Here is a 22,500-nt window from a genome sequence, read left to right as displayed (position 1 = left end):
ACTCGGCCTCCCCAGCACAGAGGGCTCCGAACGGGGACAGCGGCAGGTACCTCAGCCTCCACACTCCTAACTACTCCTCTGGCTCGTGGACTTCTGTCATTCTTTAGACTAGAAGAGACTTCGACTGATGTCTCTCTCTCTCCCTCTCTCTCTCTCTCCCTCTCCCTCTCTCTCTCTCTCTCTCCCTCTCTCTCTGTCTCTCTCTCTCTCCCTCTCTCTCTCTCTCTCTCTCTCCCTCTCTCTCTCCCTCTCTCTCTCTCTCTCTCCCCCTCCCTCCCTCTCTCTCTCCCTCCAGCTGTATCTCTCTCTGCTCCACCTCTCTCACCCAGTTGGGTCCTAAGAGGTTTCGTTGGAGCATCCCTAAAGACCAGGACCCCCGTGGGGGGGTCCCGGCACGGCCCCCCGGGCCCTGGGGCCACCAGACCTCCTTCCAGTTCTCCAGAAAGTCGTCCAGGCTGTCGGTACGAAGCCTGCCCAGCCCCACGGGCCTGGAAAGGAGGGGGGGGAACCTCTTCAGGGACCCTGCCTCACCCGACCCCAGGGCCCTGAGCCAGAAAGGCCCCCATGCGGGCCCCGGCCTGACGGGCCCCCTGGAGGACCCTGGCCCCGTCGCCCAGATCCAGGAGGGCACCGTCGCCCAGAGCCATGCGGGCCCCGGGCAGGAGGCCCCCGGCCGGGCCCTGCAGGTCGGGGGGCTGCCGCAGACCTTTTAAGCCAGCAGCTGAGCACACGCAGTAGAAAGAAACAAATGACAGTCCAGACAACCAATCCCACGACCAATCACAGAGCTCAGGCACCGCCCCACAACCTGTGATTGGCTACTGAGTTCCCCCATCACTCTATGTGGAAGTCGATAGGATTTGAACTTGAGGGAAACTTGTATTTTAAGTGCAAAATGCTACACAATATTTTTGAATGTACAAATTATTCCTGTTCTAGTTTGTGGACTGATTGTGTGATATTAGTATTTTGATCATCTCCATTAGGTTATTGTTGGCTTATTGTTGTGGCCCTGCTACCAGAATAGCTGGACTCGTATCTCATGTGATGTTCTAGACGCTAACCTTTGTGTTCACTAATAAACTCCTCCCCTCAACACCAACTTTTTGTTTAGCCTCGTTAGCATGTTGCTAATGAGTCGGACCAGTGATCACCAGTAAGACAGCCGGACAGCGGAGAGAACTCGGTACATTTTATTAGTCAATTACACACCTAACCTTCGAGAGAAAAACCACCTAGTTAAGCTGGTTCCTAACTAGCTGTCCATAACTAGCTGGACCAGCTACTATTAGTTCACCTCACCATTCAACTACAGATCTTAATCATTCTAACTAGCTCTTTAATATTTTAACTAGGTGATCATAACTCATCTAACTGGCAGACTGGTCAGTGTTGGCGAGAGCGAGCTAATCCGACTTGATTGTGACCTCGGTCAAAGATGCTGTAGTACTCCGTCAGAAATACATCTCCCAGAATCCATAGCGGCCCTTCAGGGGACATGATGTCAATGGCCTGGAAACCACTGAAGCACAACTGCCTCTCCCCAAACATCTCCTGGACAGAGGGGGGGGGGGGGGGGGGAGAGACAGAGAGAGGGAGAGAGAGGGGGGGGGGGGGGGGGGGGGGGGAGAGAGATGGGTGAGAGAGAGAAGGAGGGAGAGATGGGGGAGAGAGGGAGGGGGGGGGAGAGATTAAGCAAATACTGCTAACAACTGGCAATTGCAGACAGACAGACAGACATTCAGACAGACAGACAGAAAGACAGACAGACAGACGTACCTTGCGTACGTACTCCTCGGCGTTCAGAGTGTATTCGACTCCTCCGAGGATGAAGGTGACGTGAGGGAGACTGGACAGTCTGTTGCAGTCCAGCAAATACTGCAAACAGTACACAGTACATTAGTACTACACATTGTACACACAGTATATTAGTACTACACTTACTACACAAAGTACACAGTACTACAAATACTATACACAGTACACAGTATATTAGTACTACACATACTACACAAAGTACACGGTACCTTAGTACTAAAAGCAGTACGGTAGTACTACAAACAGTAGTGTAGTACTACATTCAGTACTCCGTAGTTCTGACCTCTCCGATGTCCGTGGGCGTGGCTCCGATCAGCTGGTGAAGGGTGATGATGTCATTGGTCGGCCCGGCGATGAGGGAGGTTCCCGTGTCCACGATCGCCTGGCAACCGTGAGGACAGAGAGACCGGACTCCCTGGACCACCACACTACAAACACACACACACACACACACAGGGTTATCCACACTACCCACACTGTAACCTGGTTACCCAAGTTACAGGCATGTAGACTGACATCCTGCTCAGCCAATCAGAGCCAGCGGCCACCTGTCCATCTTGATCTGCCAGTAGCCCTTAGCGGTGACGGGCAGCCAGTTGATTGGTCCGCTGTAGAGGTCTGGGTCCTGCCCCCCCAGGAGCAGCTCTCCCCCTGCCCCTCCGGCCTCCCCTCCAGTCCTCCTGCACAGTAAAGGGGGAGGGTGGAGAGGTTGTGTTTTCCAGGTCTCTGACCTCTGGGTGGGGTCTTTCCCCCACCCTTGACGAGACTAGGTTGCACAGCGCTTTAGCTAGGTGTAGCAGGCTAGGTGTCGCAGGTTAGGTGGCGCAGGTTAGGTGGAATGGGCTAGGAGGAGCGGGCTAGGTGGAGTGGTTAGGTGTAGCAGGTTAGGAGCAGGCTAGGTGTAGCAGGCTAGGTGTAGCAGGCTAGGAGCAGGCTAGGTGTAGCAGGTTAGGAGCAGGCTAGGTGTAGCAGGCTAGGTGTAGCAGGCAAGGTGTAGCGGGCCAGGTGTAGTGGGCTGTGGTACCTGGTGAGGTGGAAGGAGAAGACAGGTTCCTCCAGGACGCTCTGGGACATCATGTTATCAAACACGGGTTTCCCCAGGACCTCGGCCAGCTGAGGGTAGGCCATGCCCAACACCCCGTCAAACCGCGCCAGCAGGAAGGAGCTGCCGGGCTCGTAGACCGACTCCCCGAACTCCTGGTCCACCACACGGACCCCCGCCACCTGAACAGACTCACACCTGAGACCTGAACGGGCTCACACCTGGAACAGACTCACATCTGAACAGACTCACAGCTGAGACCTGAACGGGCTCACACCTGGAACAGACTCACACCTGAGACCTGAATGGGCTCACACCTGGAACAGACTCACACCTGAGACCTGAATTGGCTCACACCTGGAACAGACTCACACCTGAGACCTGAACGGGCTCACACCTGGAACAGACTCACACCTGAGACCTGAATGGGCTCACACCTGGAACAGACTCACACCTGAACAGACTCACGCCTGAGACCTGGACAGAATCACACTGGAACAGACTCACGCCTGAGACCTGGACAGAATCACACTGGAACAGACTCACACCTGGAACAGACTCACCTGAGACCTGGATGGACTCATACCTGGAACCGACTCACACCTGGACACACTCATACCTGAACAGACTCACACCTGAGACCTGGATGGACTCACTCTGGAACAGACTCACACCTGAGACCTGGGCAGACTCAAACCTGGAACAGAATCACACCTGGAACAAACTCACACCTGAGACCTGGACACACTCACACCTGGAACAGACTGACACTTGATACCTGGGCAGACTCATACCTGGAACTGACTGACACCTGAACAGACTCACACCTGATACCTGGGCAGACTCACACCTGAAACAGACTCACACTTGGACAGACTAACACCTGAACAGACTCACACCTGAGACCTGGACAGACTCACAACTGGAACAGACTCACACCTGGAACAGACTCACACCTGAGACCTGGGCAAACTCACACCTGAGACCTGGAAAGATTCACACTGGAACAGACTCATACCTGAGACCTGGGCAGACTCACACCTGAAACAGACTCACACTTGGACAGACTAACACCTGAACAGACTCACACCTGAGACCTGGACAGACTCACAACTGGAACAGACTCACACCTGGAACAGACTCACACCTGAGACCTGGACAGAATCACACTGGAACAGACTCACGCCTGAGACCTGGACAGAATCACAATGGAACAGACTCACACCTGGAACAGACTCACACCTGAGACCTGGATGGACTCATACCTGGAACCGACTCACACCTGGACACACTCACACCTGAACAGACTCACACCTGAGACCTGGATGGACTCACTCTGGAACAGACTCACACCTGAGACCTGGGCAGACTCAAACCTGGAACAGAATCACACCTGGAACAAACTCACACCTGAGACCTGGACACACTCACACCTGGAACAGACTCACACTTGATACCTGGGCAGACTCATACCTGGAACTGACTGACACCTGAACAGACTCACACCTGATACCTGGGCAGACTCACACCTGAAAAAGACTCACACTTGGACAGACTAACACCTGAACAGACTCACACCTGAGACCTGGACAGACTCACAACTGGAACAGACTCACACCTGGAACAGACTCACACCTGAGACCTGGGCAAACTCACACCTGGACCTGGAAAGATTCACACTGGAACAGACTCATACCTGAGACCTGAAACAGACTCACACCTGAGACCTGGAACAAACTCACACAGACTCACACTTGCAGACAGGCAGACAGAAGGTAGAGATACAGACAGACAGGCAGAGAGACAGACCAACAGAAAGATAGACAGAGATACTGAGAGACAGGCAGACAGAGATACTGAGAGGCAGGCAGGCAGGAAGATAGACAGGCAGACAGGCAGTACCTTCAGAGTCTCTCTGCCCATCACTCCCAGCAGGTGTCCAGATCCGTAGTTGATACCAAAGGTGCGTCCGTCGTGAGAGAACGAGGCTGACTCGAACGCCCGGAACTGGCGGTGGTGTTCTGGACAGACACACACAAAATAATACACAAACACACACACACACTCACAATAATACACAAACACACACACACACACACACACACACACATTATAATAAATAAAGTGTGTGTGTGTGTGTGTGATTTAGTGAGTGCATGCGCGTGCATGTGTTAGTGCGTACGTGTGCATGTACGTACCACAGGCCTGGCTGACACAGTAGGTCGAAGGCACCCAGAGGTCTGCTGATCCGGTGTCGAATACAACAGAGAAGTTCTGCTCCGGAGTCCCCAGGCTCACTGTGCCGTAGTACTGCGCCTGGTACACACAAAGTACACGCCTGGTACACATCTTGTACACATATAGCACACACCTGGTTGACACTGAGTACAAACATAGTACTGTGCCTGGTACACACATATCACACAACTGGTAGACACACAGTACACACAAAGTACACACCTGGTAGACACTTAGTACACACAAAGTACACACCTGGTAGACACACAAAGTACACACATAGTACAAACATAGTACTGCGCCTGGTACACACATAGTACTGCGCCTGGTACACACCTAGTACACACAGCCTAGCCCTAGGCACTATGAATGAGCCAAAAGTATGAAGGTATTATTGTAGCAAAAGTCTTTAGCACCTGTAACTGCAGATCTTGTATGCGTACACTAAAGTCACAAATGTGTAACATTACATTTGAAGTCGTAAATATTTTTTCTACCATTGTAAACACAAAATAGGGTCTACGAGTTCACAAGTCTGTGTTACAGGTGCACAAATCCTATCCTGTGCATCACAACTTCAAAGAGTCATGCAATTGACACTTTTGCTACAATCATTGCAGCGCAGTTGGTGCAAAACACATTCGCACATCCGTGTTTGATAATCTGAGAACATGCCCAAAATGTGTGCATTCGTATACCCAAATGTGAACTGATGCATCAGAAGTTGCACATCTGTGAAAATTTTCCTCACAAATAAAATGATATAGAACGCTATATTGATTCAGCATTTTAATGAGCGAGCACAAGTCCATCGTTACAACTGCTCGACTCTGCTCCTGCAAGTCTCAGCTGTGGGTTTTTTTGCAGGTAGTTTTGCAACACATCTAGGTGGTACATGTGTAGTAAAAGTGATTTGTATCCGTATGAGGCAGTGTCCCGTGTGCGGGACAAAATTGCAGCAGTAACCAATGAAAGTCGCCGGCAGGGGGTGCATTTTTCCAACTACACTTGGACCATCCAAGCAGACCATTAAAATATATTGAAGGACACTTGCGGCATGTCAATGCAATAATTTGGGGGGAATTCAGTTGAACTAAGTAATTTAATTTGACATCATGTAAGATACCCAACTCCGTCGTATAGGATGCCCTCTTGTCTACTTTCAAGACTCCAGAAAGTAAGAGTTTGCTTGGATGGTCCCAGTGTAGTTTGAAAAATGCACCCCCTGCCGTCGACTTTCATTGGTTAATGCTGCAATTTTGTCCCGCCCACCGACGCTCTGCTTCATACGGATAAAAATCAGTTTTGCTACACTTGTACCATATAGACGTGTTGCAAAAGTATCCACAAGAAAAACAACAGCTGAGACTCGGAGCAGCAGATTCGAGCAGTTGTATGATGGACTTGTGCTCGCTCATTAAAATACTCATTGAACATAGCGACCTATATAATTTCATTTGTGAGGAAATATTTCACAGATGTGCAACTTCTGACGCATTAGTTCACATTTGGGTTTACGAATACACACATTTTGTGCATGGTCTCAGATTATGAAACAGGGCGTGCGAATGTGTTTTGCACCAACTGCGCTGCAATGATTGTAGCAAAAGTGTCAAGTGCATGACTCTTTGAAGATGTGACGCACAGGATAAGATTTGTGCACCTGTAACACAGACTTGTGAACTCGTAGACCCTTAGTGTTTACAATGGTAGTAAAAATAACTGTTACACATTTGTGACTTTAGAGTACACATGCATATTAAATATTTAGGACTTCAAATTTACTGTTAAACATTTGTGACTTTAGTGTACACATACAAAATCTGCAGTTACAGATGCTAAAGACTTTTGCCACAATAATACCTTCATACAAAAGGGTTGACGTACGTCCAGGTAGTTGAAGAGCTTCTCGTTGCTGCGGCTGAGCTGCAGCGCTGCCCCCCCCTGGGGGAGGCACTGAGCGTAGCGCCGGGCGAACACGGAGGGCCGGTGCTCCCGGATGAACTCCTCCAGCAACCCTGCGCTGCGCAGCTGGCTGCGGACGGAGCGAACCCGCTTCAGAGGCACCCTGGAGGAGCGTGGAAGTTTAAATAGAGAGAACTGGATGTACTCCTTCCACAGTTTTACACTTTGAAAATGGTCATATTAGCCTGAAGAATATTTTTAACTTTTAAAGATATTCTGCTTTAAAAATAAAAAAAAATATGATGGAAGTCAATGGGAGAAGCCATCCGCCCATTCTTTGACACTTCAACTACTTCAGACTTTGCAACTTTGTCATTTTTTAACCGTTAACCTTTGTTCAAACATTTAACAAATCAACAAACCTGACCCTCAAATATGTAATTTAAACTTTTTCCAGGATCAACGGTTTAATTTCAAACCCGCTTAAAATTTGAGTTGGTCTCATTGACTTAAGTTGAGGCTAGAGTGTGAGGTCACCTGCTCTAGCCCAATGTGGCTATCCCGAAAGCTAAGCATTTAACCTAGAAACACAATGTTGAGCATATACGGTTACGTTATTTCTTCTTACACTTGCACTAAAATGATTAATCGATTATAAAGATGATTCTTATATATCGGGTGTTTGTGTGTAGCGATATATATTTCAATATGCCATATGAAAGCTGAGACTCCAAGGAGTACAACGGTACAAGCCTCATCATTTTGGGAGCTTATTTCGATTAACTAGATGTGAAAGAATACTAGTGATGACACACACACACACACAACCATTTCAAACTTTATCTGAACAGCTCAGCAATTCCACACATTGATTTCAAATGTATTCATACTTTTTCACTTTTGCCATTTTCTTTTTTAACTCTTCACTTTATTTGTCTTCCAACCTTTTTTTACATTTTTAAATGATGTGCATGTTTACTCCATTTGGACTCTGTTCAAATCCCTTCACTTGATTCATGCCATTCCACATTTATTTACGTTTGAACTATGCGACTCTATTCAAACATATTTTCAACCCCACTGTGCAGTACAGCACTCACCAAATTTTCTAGTTAAAGTATAAAATAATGTTAAACATCAATAAATACCTCAACTATTATTTTAATATTCAAACAAAAGACAGATAACTCTTACCATTGTGGACACATGAAGCTACAAACCTTAACTGTACCCCCTTATTAATGAACACATGAGGGTCCTACCTGAGCAGCAGTAATGAACACATGAGGGTCCTACCTCAGCAGGCCGTGGGCGCTCCACTCCCAGCCCAGTAGGACCAGCAGCACCAGTATCCACCTCATCCTCCTCCTGCCCAGCTGGGATGCCTCAAACACGGCTCTATGGCCCTTATGAGGGAGCCCTCTAACACACCCCTGCCCTCTGATTGGCAGACATCTGACAGGACTTTTGAGAAAAGTGCTCTGAAGGTATAGAGTTGTGCTGGATGTTCTGAGAGGACTCTTAATGTGAAAGTGTTTTGAAGGTTAAGAGTAGTAAGAGCAGTGTTGAATGTTTTGACCGACTCTTATTGTGAAAGTGCTTTTGAAGGTATAGTGAGTGAGTGGTGATGGATGATCCTGGCCCACTAAAGAGTTGATTCAGGGAGGTTGCGGTGGCTGTGACCCGCTAACCAAAGACAGTAAATAAAGGGTTCAGATAACGGTTCATATCGTGTTTATTTCTGTCGGGACAAACATTCTGCCGAGTACAGGACAGCAAACCACAACTAGCATCACACTAACTAGCATCCTGCTCACTAGTGAGTGCTGCAGAGAACCATTGCAAAACTAAACTGAAACAAGTTAGCATTAGCATCTCTGGACTAAAGCGATGGCTTAATCAGAGGCTAGCCGTTAGCAGGATGAACTTGGTGCTTCAACAGTTGGAGAACATGAAAACTCAAACACTAGAAAGAGAAATGGACGAAGATAAATAGGCTGATCTCCTCCTCTACCCCCCGCCGCGTCTAGCAGGGGTGGTGGTCGGGAACCCTCTTCCTACAGAGACAGACAGACAGCGAGAAAAGGAGAGGGAGAGAGACAGACATCAGGGTTTAGTCAGCAGTGTCAAACACTTCCCACTTCCTGGAGAGGTTAGCCAATTAAAGCAGAGCATGAAGGGGAGGCTGAAGGGCCATAGACGGACCTGGGCGCCGCCTTGACGATGTTGTCCACACGCAGGATCATCTCAGCCGCTTCAGAAGCAGACAGCAGCACCTGTCGCTTCACCTGGAAGGACTCAGTAACACCGAGAGACACCATGTCTCCTATGATGCCCTGGGACATGTCTGGAACACGCAACAAACACATTAGGATACCACACTAAGGACAAACATATCCACACGCATTGGAATACCATACTGAGGACACACACACGCGTTGGAATACCATACTGCGGTAACACTAGAATACCATACTGAGGACACACACTAGAATACCATACTGAGAACAAACACTAGAATACCATAGTGCGGACATAAACTAGAATACCATAGTGAGGACACACACTCACCGAGGCCGTAGGTGTTCTTGTTGTCCTGGTGCGCGGCGCGGAGTTGAGCCACCAGGTCGGCGCTGTCGTAGCCGGCGTTGTCAGCGATGATGGTGGGCAGCTGAAACAGTTACCATAACACCTCGGTCACAGTAGAAAAACACAGTCCCCGAAGCAACACAGTGCACGTAGCAACAGGTAGAGAGAGAGAGACCAGTTGAGAGAGACATACCATCATGAGAGCCTTGGCGAAGGACTCCATGGCGACCGCGTCCTTCCCTGCGGTCCTATTGGCCAGATCAGTGACGGCCTTCGCCATCAGCATCTCAGAGCAGCCTGAGGGAACAGCTCAGTTAGGACCCACTTGGGGGGGGGGGGGAGGGGGTTGTGAGGGTGAGTGAGGGTGAGTGAGAGGGTGAGCACCTCCTCCGTAGACGGTGCGCGTCTCCTTGATGGTCTGGGCGAGCACACAGAGGGCGTCGTGGAGAGAGCGCTCCGCCTCGTCCAGGATCTGCTGCGTGGCTCCTCGCAGCACGATGGTGCACGCCTCCCCTGGAGCACCGCAAACGGGTCGGACACAGGTCAGTCCCAGACCGCATAGACCCCCCCCACCCCATAGACCACAGGAAACGTGTCAGACCCAGAACCCCTAGACCACCCAGCCCCTCTAGACGACCCAGCCCCCCTAGACCACAGGAAACAGGTCAGACCCAGACCCCCTAGACCACCCGGCCCCAATAGGTGTACAGAGGTCCTCACGCTATAGGAATCATTTAGTAAACAAATCTGGATTAACTGCAAACACAACAGACTGTTGCTGTGATAACGGACAGACTGTGATAAAGGGCAGTCTGTTGCTGTATGATAAAGGTCAGTCTGTGATAGAGGACAGACTGTGGCTCGTACCCATGGAGACTCCAGAGAAGTGGATCAGCTTGTCCTCTCCGATCATCACCTCCTCGATCAGCTTACAGTGTCCCAACTTCACCAGCTCCGGACGGTCGAACGTAGAGCTGATCTCCCCTCCTACACAGACAGACAGTTAGCAGGTGTCTGGAGGCATCAGGACGTCTGGACCAATCAAGAGGCGGGGTCGTTACCGGTGACCAGTGCCAGACGCTCCACACCGGCGAAGTCCGCGTGTTCGATGGCCATGACCCCCGCCGCGGCGAAAAGCTGCTCTGGGTAGTTATAGATCAGCTGCCTGAGGGTGAGACAGTTGGTAATATATCAGCTGCCTGAAGGTGAGACAGGTGATTATAGATCGGCTGCCTGAGAGAGAGAGAGAGACGGGTAGTTCTAGATCGTTCTCCTGAGAGCCAACAGAGGGGAGGTTCTAGATGATTCAGACAGACGGGTACCTGTTGATGAAGCAGTTGATTCCATGCTTCAGGATCCTGTCCACCTTCTCCTTCATCTTCTCCTTCTCCGCCATCTCGATCTCCGCCACCTTGGCCGTGGAGTCGACCCGGACCCTGGAGCCAAAGATCTGAACCCAAACATGTACCATCAGTACCACCAGGACCGCTACACCCCCATACATCAGTACCAGTGGTAGGGCGTTTGGTGCGGTGTATCCTGCTGGTACCAGTTGTACCAGTAGTATCATTGGGGGTCTGGTTCGGTCACCTTGATCTTATCCGTGTCCATCCCGGTGTTGGCGATGAGGATGGTAACGTTCTCCAGTCTTTTGGGCTGGTTCACACCAATCTTCTTGTCCAGGAGGAACCCTGCAGAGAACACACACACCTTAGAACCTCCACGTAGAACCTCCAGCTCCCCATAGAACCTCCAGCTCCCCCTAGAACCTCCAGCTCCCCATAGAACCTCCAGCTCCCCATAGAACCTCCAGCTCCCCATAGAACCTCCAGCTCCCCCATAGAACCTCCAGCTCCCCATAGAACCTCCAGTTTAGAAACGCTACCTCCAACCCCCCATAGAACCTCACCTTAGAACCTCCATCCCCCTTAACACCTCCCCCTCCGTCTCAGCAGTGGAACCAGAAGACGTCTACACGTCACTGAGACTGCAACCACGCTAGACAGCAGGTTCACCTGAGAGCAGAGATGATTGGCTCTCAGTTCCCAGCTGTACTCTGGTTCTGAGCCCCGCTACACCCCCCCCCCCCCCAGTACATCCTCCCCTGATGGGCCCAGTACAGACCTTCGTCCAGGTACGAGTCTGTGAGGCTGCCTCCCAGCTTCTTGATGATGTGGATGGCGTCCAGGTTGCCGGAGCCCTTGAGCCTGAGCACGGCGTCGACCGCCAGCTGGGAGAAGTGCTCCTTGTGGTGCGTGAGCAGCTTGGAGGACAGCGTGGTCCTGGAGATGTTCAGCAGGTCCTGCTGGAAGCGCTCCTGGTCGTTGCTAAGGCAACACAAATCATGGTGATAAGCAGGGGATACACACTAACACACCTTCCCCACACACGCACACTAATACACACTTACACACCAAAACACTGTCCCCACACACACACACTAAAGGCCTGATTATGGACCCAGATTGACGCAACGCAAGGGAGTTACGGACCCCTTACGTCCTTGCAGACCCTCCTTCCACCGCAAGGGCCTGACATGCACTAAATGTTAACCTTGCGTCGAGGGGACGCAGCAAGGACTGTGATTGGTCCGCTAACTACATCATTTCCGGGAATACGCTTTGAAAAAATATCAAAGGCAAAACATGTAACTTTTGTCTTCATAGCCGTAACCTTTAGTTTTTCTCGCTAGTAATCGGTAAAAAGTGGAGACGTTTTGTATTCGGTCACCATAGCCTTCAAATGAAATGACCAGAATGGACAACGACAACCAAATAGCAGCCTATCTTCTGTTTTTGACTCGTATTCAGCTTTCTAGAATCCATATGATAATCAAAACTTCTATTAGTAGACCAATTGTAAATTAATAGCATGCACAGACAAAGACCAACTATTTGTTCTCTCTTTACCATGGCCATGCATAGCGACACGTAAACCTGACGCAGAAAAATAAAGGTTCACGACTACGTCGAAGCGACTGCATGGTCATTGCGTTGCGTGACGTGAAACCCTAATCAGGCCTTAATACACCGTCCCCACACACCCACTAATCCCCGCCCCCAAACCCACCCGTTGTCCACGGCGGCGGCCCGCAGGGCGTCACGGGCCGCTTGCGTGGCCTTCCTCCACCCTGAGACGATGGTCTGGGGGTGGATCTTCTTAGCGATCAGAAGCTCCGCCTCCTGAAACAGACAGACCCCAAAGTCGGATCGGTGTGGCGACACACACACACACATCCTTCTATGAGACGATGCCTCAATCAGGTCCTCACCCTGAGCAGCTCCGCCGCCAGCACCGTCACCGAGGTGGTGCCGTCGCCCACCTCATCGTCCTGGACCTTCGACATGTCTGGGAGAAGGACAGACAGTCAGACAGACGCCCCCCTGACAAACCTCCTCACCCACACCCCCTTCCCCAGGCCACGCCCACTCCTAAGGCCACTCCCCAACTCACCGACCAGCACCTTGGCGGCCGGGTTGTCCACGCCGATGGCCTTGAGGATGGTCGCTCCGTCGTTGGTGACGGTCACAGACGCCTCGCGCCCGCCCCCCAGCAGAATCTTGTCCTGGTGGAGCCAATCACAAGAGAGGCTTCATCACCTTGGTAACACGCACACACCTCTGGGTAGAGCGCCTAGTGATGAGGGCCGTCACCCACCATGCCTTTGGGCCCCAGCGTGCTCTTCACCAGGTCCCCGATGGCGATGGCTCCGATGAACGACGACTAGAGACACCAGGAGATCGTTAGTACCGCCACGCTGAACACACACACCAACCCCTCAGACACATCCCCCCACACACCCCTCAGACACATCCCCACAAACACACCCCTCGTACAGATCCCCCCACACAGACACCCCCTCAGACACATCCCCCCACACACACACCTCAGACACATCCCCCCACAGACAACCCCCTCATACACATCCCCCCACACACACACCTCAGACACATCTCCCCTCAGATTCATCCCCACGGCCCGCCCCAGACCCTACCAGCCGAGCTGTCTCTGCCTTCTCCTCGTCCGCTCCGTGGCGGAAGATGTTGACAGGGGCCATAGAGAGAGACGCCTGGGGAGGAGGAGCATCATCAGTATAACCATTACACCACTAGAATCACTACTACACTAGAATAACTATTAAACTACTAGAACCATCCTTATCAGTATCACTATTAGACCATGAGAATCCCTTATACACACACACACACCACTAGAATCCCTAATACGCACACCACTTGAATCCATAATATACACACACACACCTAGAATCCCTAAAACGCACACCACTTGAATCCATAATATACACACACACACCTAGAATCCCTAAAACACACACACACACACCTAGAATCCCTAATAAACACACACAATCCCTAATACACATACACACACAATCCCTATTACACACCTAGAATCCCTATTACACACATAGAATCACTTCATGATACAGTATCATTATGAGTTGATGATTTTAATAATCATTACACTATGAAAATTATGACACAAAGGTAATTCTTCGCTAAATTTAATTATGATTAGGAACCAGATTCATTGGGTAGGATTATTATACCATGATCAGTTAAGACCCGTTAATTTCAGAGCCGTTCAGTTAAGACCCAGCATGGTCATGATGGTTCTTAACTCCGCCCTCTTAGAAGCCTCGAGAACATGTAATGTTAGTGATGCGAGAGTGATGTAAATGGTTCTAGTCCCGTTCCCGACCTAAGGACCCGTTCCAGCAAGGGTGTTACGAGTGTTCTGTGGTTTTTGCTTACTGGTCTGCGGAACAAAGAGTTTGGGTGCTGCACCCTAAAAGCAGCTAACGGACTAGCTAGCCTAGCATGCTACTACACCAGTGATTTGCTCTGTCACGCTGGCGTCGTTTAGAAAACATGAGTATGGGGGGGGGGGATCTAAAGAGGTCCGTGATGACCACATGAGACCACCTCGGCCTTCTCAGGTGAACGAATATAGTTTAATAAAGAGACCCTACGTAGGACCGGCACCATGTGCTCAGTTAGCCGTTAGCCTGCGGAGCTACATTGACACCATGAGCCGCAGAAGGCTCTTCTACAGACCCCGCTGTAGAGTTGCGCCTGTTTAGAGTAATCTGGTCCTTTTCTGGGTTAAAAAACGAATGATTGTGGTAAATTAAAGGATCTTAACTCACCATGATTCAGTCCGTCAGGATAACAAGAGGAACGTTCAGGAAAGGAGCAGCGGCACGCACGACGTGATGACGTAAAGATATAGGAAGCAGGACACACCCCCTCGTCGCGGAGGGATAATTATTATTTTCCCCCAAAATACTTAAAACCTTTCGTGTATTGTGAAGGGTTATAGATATATTATAGTCTTTAGTGCATTTGTTATTTTTTATTTTAATTAAATCGTATAGCTACAATTAGTTGTATTAGTCTATATTTGTGAGCTATTTGTAATTTTCCAAACATCTGACGTTCCTAAATATTTGTGGAGTATTTATCATGGAACAACGAGACATTGTTTGGTAACCCCCGCGCAAATGAGTTTATTCTAGCGTTCTTGGGGTCAACCCAACGTCATAAAAACGGACCAAGAAGTGTGTCATTGCAGTAGTCTGCGCTAGATGGCTCTAATGTGAATGACTTTAAACCAGTCAGTTAATAGTTTTGAGTGCATTATAGATGATGTCCTATAGACTATACAAGCACATATTATTTGCAGTAATTTTAATAAAGCAGGGTTCAGTGTCTATTATCATAGGAAGTCTTTGTAAGAATTGTGTGGCTCTTAAAAGAGCCGTTGTGGGGGTGTAAGGAAGATCGCCTTATGCTCGCTCTCCGCGGATGCGGCGGGCCAGCTGGATGTCTTTAGGCATGATGGTGACCCTCTTGGCGTGGATGGCGCATAGGTTGGTGTCCTCGAACAGGCCGACCAGGTAGGCCTCGCTGGCCTCCTGAAGAGCCATAACGGCGGAGCTCTGGAAGCGGAGGTCGGTTTTGAAGTCCTGAGCGATCTCCCTCACCAGTCGCTGGAAGGGCAGCTTGCGGATCAGTAGCTCTGTGGACTTCTGATACCGGCGGATCTCTCTCAGGGCCACGGTACCGGGCCTGTAGCGATGGGGCTTCTTCACGCCGCCGGTGGCCGGGGCGCTCTTACGGGCCGCCTTGGTGGCTAGCTGCTTCCGTGGGGCTTTTCCACCGGTGGACTTACGAGCGGTCTGCTTGGTTCTGGCCATGGCTTGTCAGTTGCTGCTGTTATTCGTCTTCACGAAGTACGCTTGGTGGTGAACTGCAGGAGAATATATACACTGAGGCTGAGTACCGCTACAAGCTGATTGGCAGTTTTAAATAATGGCGGGAGCTCTGTAAGGTTCACGATTGGCTTTAGCGTAGTTACACACGCCCCTCTAGGGAATAGCTCAAATAGATCATAATATTAAACAGAAGAAGAAGAAGAAATAGATCATAATGTATTTTGTTTTGAGGGCATACATATATAACGACGTTTGCATTTGTCTTTGTATTAATGTATTTGTCCCAATTGTGTTTATATTCTGCTAGGCAGGAACAAGGGAGGTTTAAGTCTCACCAGTGAGCCCAGTCCGCCATACTGGGAACCCAGTCGCTTAACATTAAACCCAGTGGGATTAATGTCCGTTTGGGGGATTTCGAGGCATGTGCGAAGATCATGATAAAGTATTAAGCGACATATTATCAAATGCATCGTCTTTCCGTCGCTTATATTTGCTTGTTTTTTTCCGGTTTTGTCTGTACTATCAAATTTCTCCGTGAAGTAACGTTTATTAATTGTAGCAGGCTATTACCAGAGCCCGTCTTCCTAAATTCTCTGGTAATACGTTTATCTGTCACCGGTTCTCTGATGTGATCGAAACACGGGGGATGGTGCCCCCAGCGGTAGTCGATGGTTCTTTAGGTAATACACGGGATAACATTTTATGTACACTCATTTAATAGATTGACCAATTATTTTTATTATAATTACAGTAAATACAGTATTACGGATTTTTTTTTTACCAGACAAACACACTGAACAGATATAAAACAAACAGTCCGCTGGAAACGGAACTGGATCTACTGAGAATGGACCTCTGCCCTACGACCATAGCAGTAATGTAGATGTTTCATATTTTGCAAAACAATTAAATTTTATTTTGAGTAACATTAGATTACAGTTGACAATAGGGTGGACATTTGCGTTTTCCAATAGGAATAAGTAAACGGGGACTGAGATCTGGTCTGTGGACTCCTGCTGATCGGGTCTTCACATACAACTCCTAATTTGCAATATCTTACACACGTATTGCGAGTGGATTTCTATGGAAACTACTGCCCCAGCTTTGTTACCGGAAGAGACGGGAAAGCATCTAAAGATGTTCAATTACCGGCCTGTAAATATGGTTCATAACAAAGATTGCTAACATAATAAGGAAAGCTCTTAATCAGGTTTGGGTGGTCCTTAAAAGGACCGTTGGGTTGGCGGTAAATGGAAGCATTTACTTGGAGCTGGTGTACTTGGTCACCGCCTTGGTGCCCTCAGACACGGCGTGCTTTGCCAACTCCCCGGGGAGCAGCAAGCGGACGGCGGTCTGGATCTCCCTGGAGGTGATGGTCGAGCGCTTGTTGTAGTGGGCAAGGCGAGAGGCCTCACCGGCGATACGCTCGAAGATGTCGTTGACGAAGGAGTTCATGATCCCCATCGCCTTGGAGGAGATGCCGGTGTCGGGGTGGACCTGCTTCAGCACCTTGTACACGTAGATGGCATAACTCTCCTTCCTGGTCTTTCGGCGCTTCTTGCCGCCCTTGACTGCGGTTTTGGAGACGGCTTTCTTGGAGCCCTTCTTCGGCGCGGATTTGGGTCCTGGATCAGGCATGATGAAGCGAGTGTTCAGAACACTGTTTGGCTGCCAGATTTATAGGAGGCGCATGCAAATCAACAGTGTTGGTCCCGTTCTGCGATTGGCTAAAGAATAAGGGACGCAGTAAAATGCGGCACTGGTCGGTATTACAGCTTGACAGTAAAGAGATTGGCAATACAATACCTCCTCAACCAGAACAATGAATAGAACTAAACGTTTAAAAAGGTTCATCAACTCAGACTAGTTAGATGTTTACTGGTCCAGCTGGCCGGTTAAGTATATAAACCCAATCCAATCATGGTTTATATGGCAGCTGTACTCAATATTTGTACCAATGGATTACGTGGTTGATTAACCAATTAATAATTTTGTATCCTTTTAAATTTAATCTTGAGTTATTCCATTGTATGTATCAGTTCGACCGGATGATATGCCGAGATTAAAACTAGTGAATTATATTTTGCGAAAACATTTAGTCAGTTTGTTATTAGAGTTCATGATTAGATTCAGTATGAACCTGGGGACGAGGTACATACCATTTTAGTATTACCGATGTGGGATGGTTTATATGATATGAATACGCTGAAGAATTTATGTTCTTATTCAACGCAACCATCTCATTGCCTTAAGACTTCGTAACGACACTGCAGGGATAGCTTTTCATGATATTTAGGCGGCTCTTAAAAGAGCCTTTGTTGGGAGCAATGATCATGTTTAACCGCCGAAGCCGTACAGGGTGCGGCCCTGCCTCTTCAGGGCGTAGACCACATCCATGGCTGTGACGGTCTTTCTCTTGGCGTGTTCGGTGTAGGTGACGGCGTCACGGATCACGTTCTCCAGAAAAACCTTGAGGACGCCGCGGGTCTCCTCGTAGATCAGGCCGGATATACGCTTCACGCCACCACGGCGAGCCAGACGGCGGATAGCGGGCTTGGTGATGCCCTGGATGTTATCACGGAGAACTTTACGGTGGCGCTTAGCGCCGCCCTTCCCGAGTCCCTTTCCACCTTTACCGCGACCAGACATATTAATGCAGGATACGTAGACCGATTTGACCTGCGCCGTGTGCTCCGGGTTTATAAAGGCAGGTTGAGGACCTGAGAGAGACGAAGGGCGGGAACTCCAGTACAGGCCACGCCCAGTGCCTCCGAGAAATTTACATTTTACATTTGGGGCATGTAGCAGACGTTTTTATCCAAATCGACTTACAAAGTACATTTGTCGTAAGAAAGTGAAAGAATATATCGATGTCGGAACAGTAAGGATGTTCATAGAACCAAGTGCAAAGCACTTACAATCGCTAGGTTAACCCAATCCCCGTCTATAACAAAGATAGCTAGGATAAGATGCTACAATTACTATAATTAAATACGAAATTCAATCAGTGCGAACATTAACTGGACGTACAATATACAAGTAGAAGGGGTGGGACGGGGTGGCTATGCAGTGTCTAAGTGAAATAATGACTATCAATTAATGGTCGTCATTAATTTAACCCTCATTTTAATATACGGTTATGTTAAATCGAGATTGTTACATTTTGTAGAAAATTGGCATCTTCAGAACAATGTGGGGCGGAATCCGTTTAATGAACGGACAAGATTGGTTAATATGAATGCCTCCTGTCCGGGGAGAGCGTATATTAAGGTACAAACCTTAATATATATACCCAGGGTGCGATTTGCCGGTGGGGATGGTGGGGATTATCCCCCCCTCTGGTTTACACGTCCTACCGTCTGCTGAATTATTTTTATCCTCGGTGGGGATAAAAATTATCCCCCCCACCCAAAGTATTTTCACCATTACATCGTAATAATTAACAACCAAAATACACAGGGTCCGTTTTCATTTTGAAACATTTTAAGATGTTTCTCAAAATTATCCCCCCCTCTGGTTTTTTCACAAATCGCACCCTCTATATACCTGTTAATGCATTTAATGTTGGACCTCAAATTCGTATTATATATTGACAATGCACGCTGAACGTTTCAGCCGCTTCTCTCAAACTTGAGAGTAAGGTCAACAGGACAATAGCAATCGATATAATGCACCATAAAAGGTTCTCATGTTTACAAGGCTCAGCTCTTTTTTTTAGATTTGGGCGGCTCTTAAAAGAGCCTTTGGGATTTCAGGTTGTAGTAATAAACTACTTCTTTGCGGGTTTCTCGGTCTTCTTGGGCAGAAGGACGGCCTGGATGTTGGGCAGAACACCGCCCTGAGCGATAGTTACTCCGCCCAGGAGTTTGTTGAGCTCCTCGTCGTTGCGGACGGCCAGCTGCAGATGGCGGGGGATGATGCGGGTCTTCTTGTTGTCGCGGGCGGCGTTTCCAGCCAACTCTAGGATCTCAGCGGTCAAATACTCGAGGACCGCCGCCAAGTAGACGGGAGCTCCGGCACCGACGCGGTGAGCGTAGTTACCCTTACGGAGAAGTCTGTGGACCCGGCCAACGGGGAACTGGAGCCCGGCCCGGGAGGAGCGGGTCTTGGCCTTCGCCCTGGCTTTGCCTCCGGTCTTACCTCTTCCAGACATTTTCTTTATATATTCTAGTAACGACGTCAGCGAATGACTACTGGGCTGATGAGCTGCTATATATAGCCAAGCATGTCTCCTCCCATTGGTCGAGAAAACCTTGAAATTCCCGTCCAATTAAGAAAGAGGAACAGCCCAAAAATATGCGGTTAACATACTGTATTGTGATTGGTTCTGTTACCAGCTGACGTCAGAGTCTGCAACGTGACAAATTGGAGTTCGCATTACGTTTGACCCAATCGGCTTTCCGTATATGTAATTTAAAATGTCCAAGTAGGATAACCTTTCATGATTTTAAACACCTAAATGTATTGTAACATTAACCAAGGATATATAGTAGCAACGTGAAGTCAAATACGCTTTTTACTAAGTACTCTGGCCTTCAATCTAGGTTTGGATTCATACATTAGACCTACATGTAATCAATCTATGGTTACAAATAATAATAATGTGTGCATCCCGTTATTTTATAAAGTCAAACTCATTCGGAGAGACATCAACAGCTCGGGGTCGGTAGTAGATCATATTAATAAAATTGTAATCTTAATTAATCTTAATCCCGGTGGGTAGACAACAGCAGTCCGAGCGGAACTACAGACGGCAGTCATCTGTTGCGCGGACCGAAAACGGAGACGGACGCCTTAGTTGGTGTATCTTATAATGTATTTAATCTAAGGCTTTGTTATTTCTTCACTTTTCTATAAATACGCAATTAATAATAAAAAAAATCCACACATAATAAAGGCGAGTCTATTTCACCAATACTAGCTTGTCGTTGAACTAAAGAGGAAATGACGGCGGTGTGTGACGTCAAGCTACCAGGCGTCTGTTTTCGCGGGAAGCTGCATCAGAGTTCATCCTCACCAGCAGCACGTGAGTTCATCTATTGCTTACCAGAATGAGACTAGGACATACAGGACCAAATACAGCTTTATTTTTAATAGGGAAAAGTGGAACGGATGGGTGTGAACGTGGAAAGCAGAAAACTGTTGAACATGTATTGATGGAGTGTGAGAGATACACGGAGGAGAGAATGAGGTTGGCCGATAAATTGCAGAGAGCAGGAAGTGTGGAGTCTGGGTGGCACACTGGGAACAGCAAGAGAGGTTGTATCACTTACACAGAAGGCAACGATCGAATACTTAAAGAAGAGAGGATTATTAAAATAATTTAGTATTTATATAGCCTGCACCCCCCTCATTTACCCACTTATTTATTTAACTATTTATTTATTTCCATTTTTCTTTTCTTAACCGTAACCGTAACATTAGGCCACAGACGAGAGGTTCTGGGTTCGATCTCCGATGTCCAGAGTCTACCTGTAGAGCCAGATGAACACTGACCACTTGCGATAGACTTTGTTTGGTATTGAGCTGATAATGCAAGGAGGGTTGGGATGCACTCCGGTCTACCTCCTGATGAGGACCTCTCGGGGCGGATCGCTCGGGATCGATCTGGTTCTCTCACCTGTCGGCGGAGGTTCAGCAAAACAAGGCTCCCTCCCTAAATGCTCCCGGGCGTGGACATCGCAAAGTCCCATTGCATGGCCGCCTCCATTTTGAAAGCAGAGGAGTGTTGGGATGTTAAGAACTTTAAGTTACTGCTTCGGTAGGAATGTTTTTGGTCATTGTTTGGAAATAAAGAGTAAAATAAGAGTTGTCACGGCAGAGTCCTCTAAAAAATGGCGTTCACAAAACATCCCATGATGCATTCTGAATATATATGTCCTCTTCTGCACATGCTCAGTAGTGTCATGCCGTCCAACGTTGAGATCAAGGCCCGGGTGTACTGCGTGCCCCTATTTGCCCTGAAGGCCAGCGTTCTCAGCCAATCAGACGGCACCGTAATCAAACAGAAAGACACCTTCTTCCACTGCAGTCAAGGACGCCTCAAACTACGAGACTTCATGGTGAGAGACGCACACACATACGCACACACACACACACACACACACACACACACATGCATACACACACAAACACACATACATATACAGACACACATCAATACAGATGCAGTCACACTGCCCCTGTATGTCTGTGTGCGTGTGTGTTTTCTGCAGAACGGATCTGGTCAGCTGATCTTCTACGATCGCCCTGACACAGGCGGACCCAAACTGTCCAACTTCTCCATCTCCCCGACCTCCGACCCCCAGAGCCTCAGGGTCAGACACCTGTTATTTATTTTATATTTGGTGTGTTTGTCTGTGTGTGTGTGTCTGTGTTATTATTTAGGGTGTGTGTATTTGTTTTATATCTGGTGTGTGTGTCTTTTTATATTTGGGCTGTGTGTGTGTGTGTGTATGTAGGAGGTCCTCTCTGCAGCTCTCGGTGTGATGGGGGAAGTCGTTAAGGAGCGGCGGTTGTTTCTGATAGGCCAGACCAGAGTTCACCTGGACACCGTGGAGGGACTCGGAGACTTCATCGAGCTGGAGGTCCACGCACACAGCATAACACACACTCACACCGCATAACACACACAGACACACTACATAACACACACTCACACAAACACCCC

The 22,500-nt window shown here is 48.6% G+C and overlaps 8 protein-coding genes across 8 annotated transcripts in view; 2 read left to right on the top strand and 6 right to left on the bottom strand.

The window, feature by feature from the left end:
- The window catches only part of LOC307075142 (bestrophin-3-like), a gene marked incomplete at both ends in the record, with an annotated part of 7,066 nt that extends 6,353 nt beyond the window's left edge, over nucleotides 1-713 (top strand). Inside the window, 2 exons of the mRNA XM_079735646.1 lie at nucleotides 1-46; nucleotides 296-713. The exon at nucleotides 1-46 is cut by the window's left edge and continues 179 nt beyond it. Of these exons, the coding sequence (XP_079591772.1) occupies nucleotides 1-46; nucleotides 296-713 (464 nt within the window). The remainder of the gene's footprint in view (nucleotides 47-295) is intronic.
- Nucleotides 714-1,386: 673 nt separating this feature from the next.
- Nucleotides 1,387-8,364, bottom strand: nots (nothepsin; the record flags this gene model as incomplete). The annotated part of the gene is made up of 9 exons (XM_079735645.1): nucleotides 1,387-1,554; nucleotides 1,780-1,878; nucleotides 2,102-2,246; nucleotides 2,367-2,498; nucleotides 2,843-3,042; nucleotides 4,763-4,881; nucleotides 5,059-5,176; nucleotides 6,986-7,166; nucleotides 8,300-8,364. 9 exons carry the CDS (start codon nucleotides 8,362-8,364, stop codon nucleotides 1,387-1,389), a joined length of 1,227 nt encoding a protein of 408 aa, XP_079591771.1.
- Nucleotides 8,365-8,720: 356 nt separating this feature from the next.
- cct2 (chaperonin containing TCP1, subunit 2 (beta)) lies at nucleotides 8,721-14,828 on the bottom strand. Its single transcript, XM_079735305.1, has 16 exons — nucleotides 14,763-14,828; nucleotides 13,587-13,661; nucleotides 13,250-13,315; nucleotides 13,046-13,157; nucleotides 12,864-12,940; nucleotides 12,662-12,774; nucleotides 11,717-11,919; nucleotides 11,183-11,283; nucleotides 10,915-11,042; nucleotides 10,654-10,757; nucleotides 10,460-10,579; nucleotides 9,977-10,105; nucleotides 9,786-9,889; nucleotides 9,575-9,674; nucleotides 9,209-9,350; nucleotides 8,721-9,060 (listed from the first exon to the last, which is right to left on the bottom strand). The coding sequence occupies exons 1-16, from the start codon at nucleotides 14,763-14,765 to the stop codon at nucleotides 9,030-9,032; spliced, it is 1,608 nt and encodes a 535-aa protein (XP_079591431.1). The 5' UTR covers nucleotides 14,766-14,828; the 3' UTR covers nucleotides 8,721-9,029.
- Nucleotides 14,829-15,401: 573 nt separating this feature from the next.
- On the bottom strand, nucleotides 15,402-15,812 carry LOC307074914 (histone H3.2; the record flags this gene model as incomplete). Its single annotated transcript, XM_079735322.1, has 1 exon — nucleotides 15,402-15,812. The coding sequence occupies one exon, from the start codon at nucleotides 15,810-15,812 to the stop codon at nucleotides 15,402-15,404; it is 411 nt and encodes a 136-aa protein (XP_079591448.1).
- Nucleotides 15,813-16,933: 1,121 nt separating this feature from the next.
- On the bottom strand, nucleotides 16,934-17,468 carry LOC307074916 (histone H2B 1/2-like; the record flags this gene model as incomplete). Its single annotated transcript, XM_079735324.1, has 1 exon — nucleotides 16,934-17,468. The coding sequence occupies one exon, from the start codon at nucleotides 17,466-17,468 to the stop codon at nucleotides 17,091-17,093; it is 378 nt and encodes a 125-aa protein (XP_079591450.1). The 3' UTR covers nucleotides 16,934-17,090.
- Nucleotides 17,469-18,167: 699 nt separating this feature from the next.
- Nucleotides 18,168-18,479, bottom strand: LOC307074919 (histone H4; the record flags this gene model as incomplete). Its single annotated transcript, XM_079735327.1, has 1 exon — nucleotides 18,168-18,479. One exon carries the CDS (start codon nucleotides 18,477-18,479, stop codon nucleotides 18,168-18,170), a length of 312 nt encoding a protein of 103 aa, XP_079591453.1.
- Nucleotides 18,480-19,599: 1,120 nt separating this feature from the next.
- Nucleotides 19,600-19,983, bottom strand: LOC307074915 (histone H2A; the record flags this gene model as incomplete). The annotated part of the gene is made up of 1 exon (XM_079735323.1): nucleotides 19,600-19,983. One exon carries the CDS (start codon nucleotides 19,981-19,983, stop codon nucleotides 19,600-19,602), a length of 384 nt encoding a protein of 127 aa, XP_079591449.1.
- An 834-nt stretch (nucleotides 19,984-20,817) lies between these two features.
- LOC307074911 (uncharacterized protein) overlaps nucleotides 20,818-22,500 on the top strand; it is a 2,653-nt gene continuing 970 nt past the window's right edge. The window contains exons 1-4 of the mRNA XM_079735319.1: nucleotides 20,818-20,856; nucleotides 21,730-21,892; nucleotides 22,046-22,147; nucleotides 22,292-22,417. Of these exons, the coding sequence (XP_079591445.1) occupies nucleotides 21,737-21,892; nucleotides 22,046-22,147; nucleotides 22,292-22,417 (384 nt within the window). The 5' untranslated portion in view covers nucleotides 20,818-20,856; nucleotides 21,730-21,736. The remainder of the gene's footprint in view (nucleotides 20,857-21,729; nucleotides 21,893-22,045; nucleotides 22,148-22,291; nucleotides 22,418-22,500) is intronic.

The sequence above is a fragment of the Pollachius pollachius genome (genome assembly GCF_949987615.1).
Source record: "Pollachius pollachius genome assembly, chromosome: 4".
NCBI lineage: Eukaryota > Metazoa > Chordata > Actinopteri > Gadiformes > Gadidae > Pollachius > Pollachius pollachius.
Note: the sequence above shows the minus strand (reverse complement) of the source record. Positions and strands in the feature narration are given on the sequence as shown.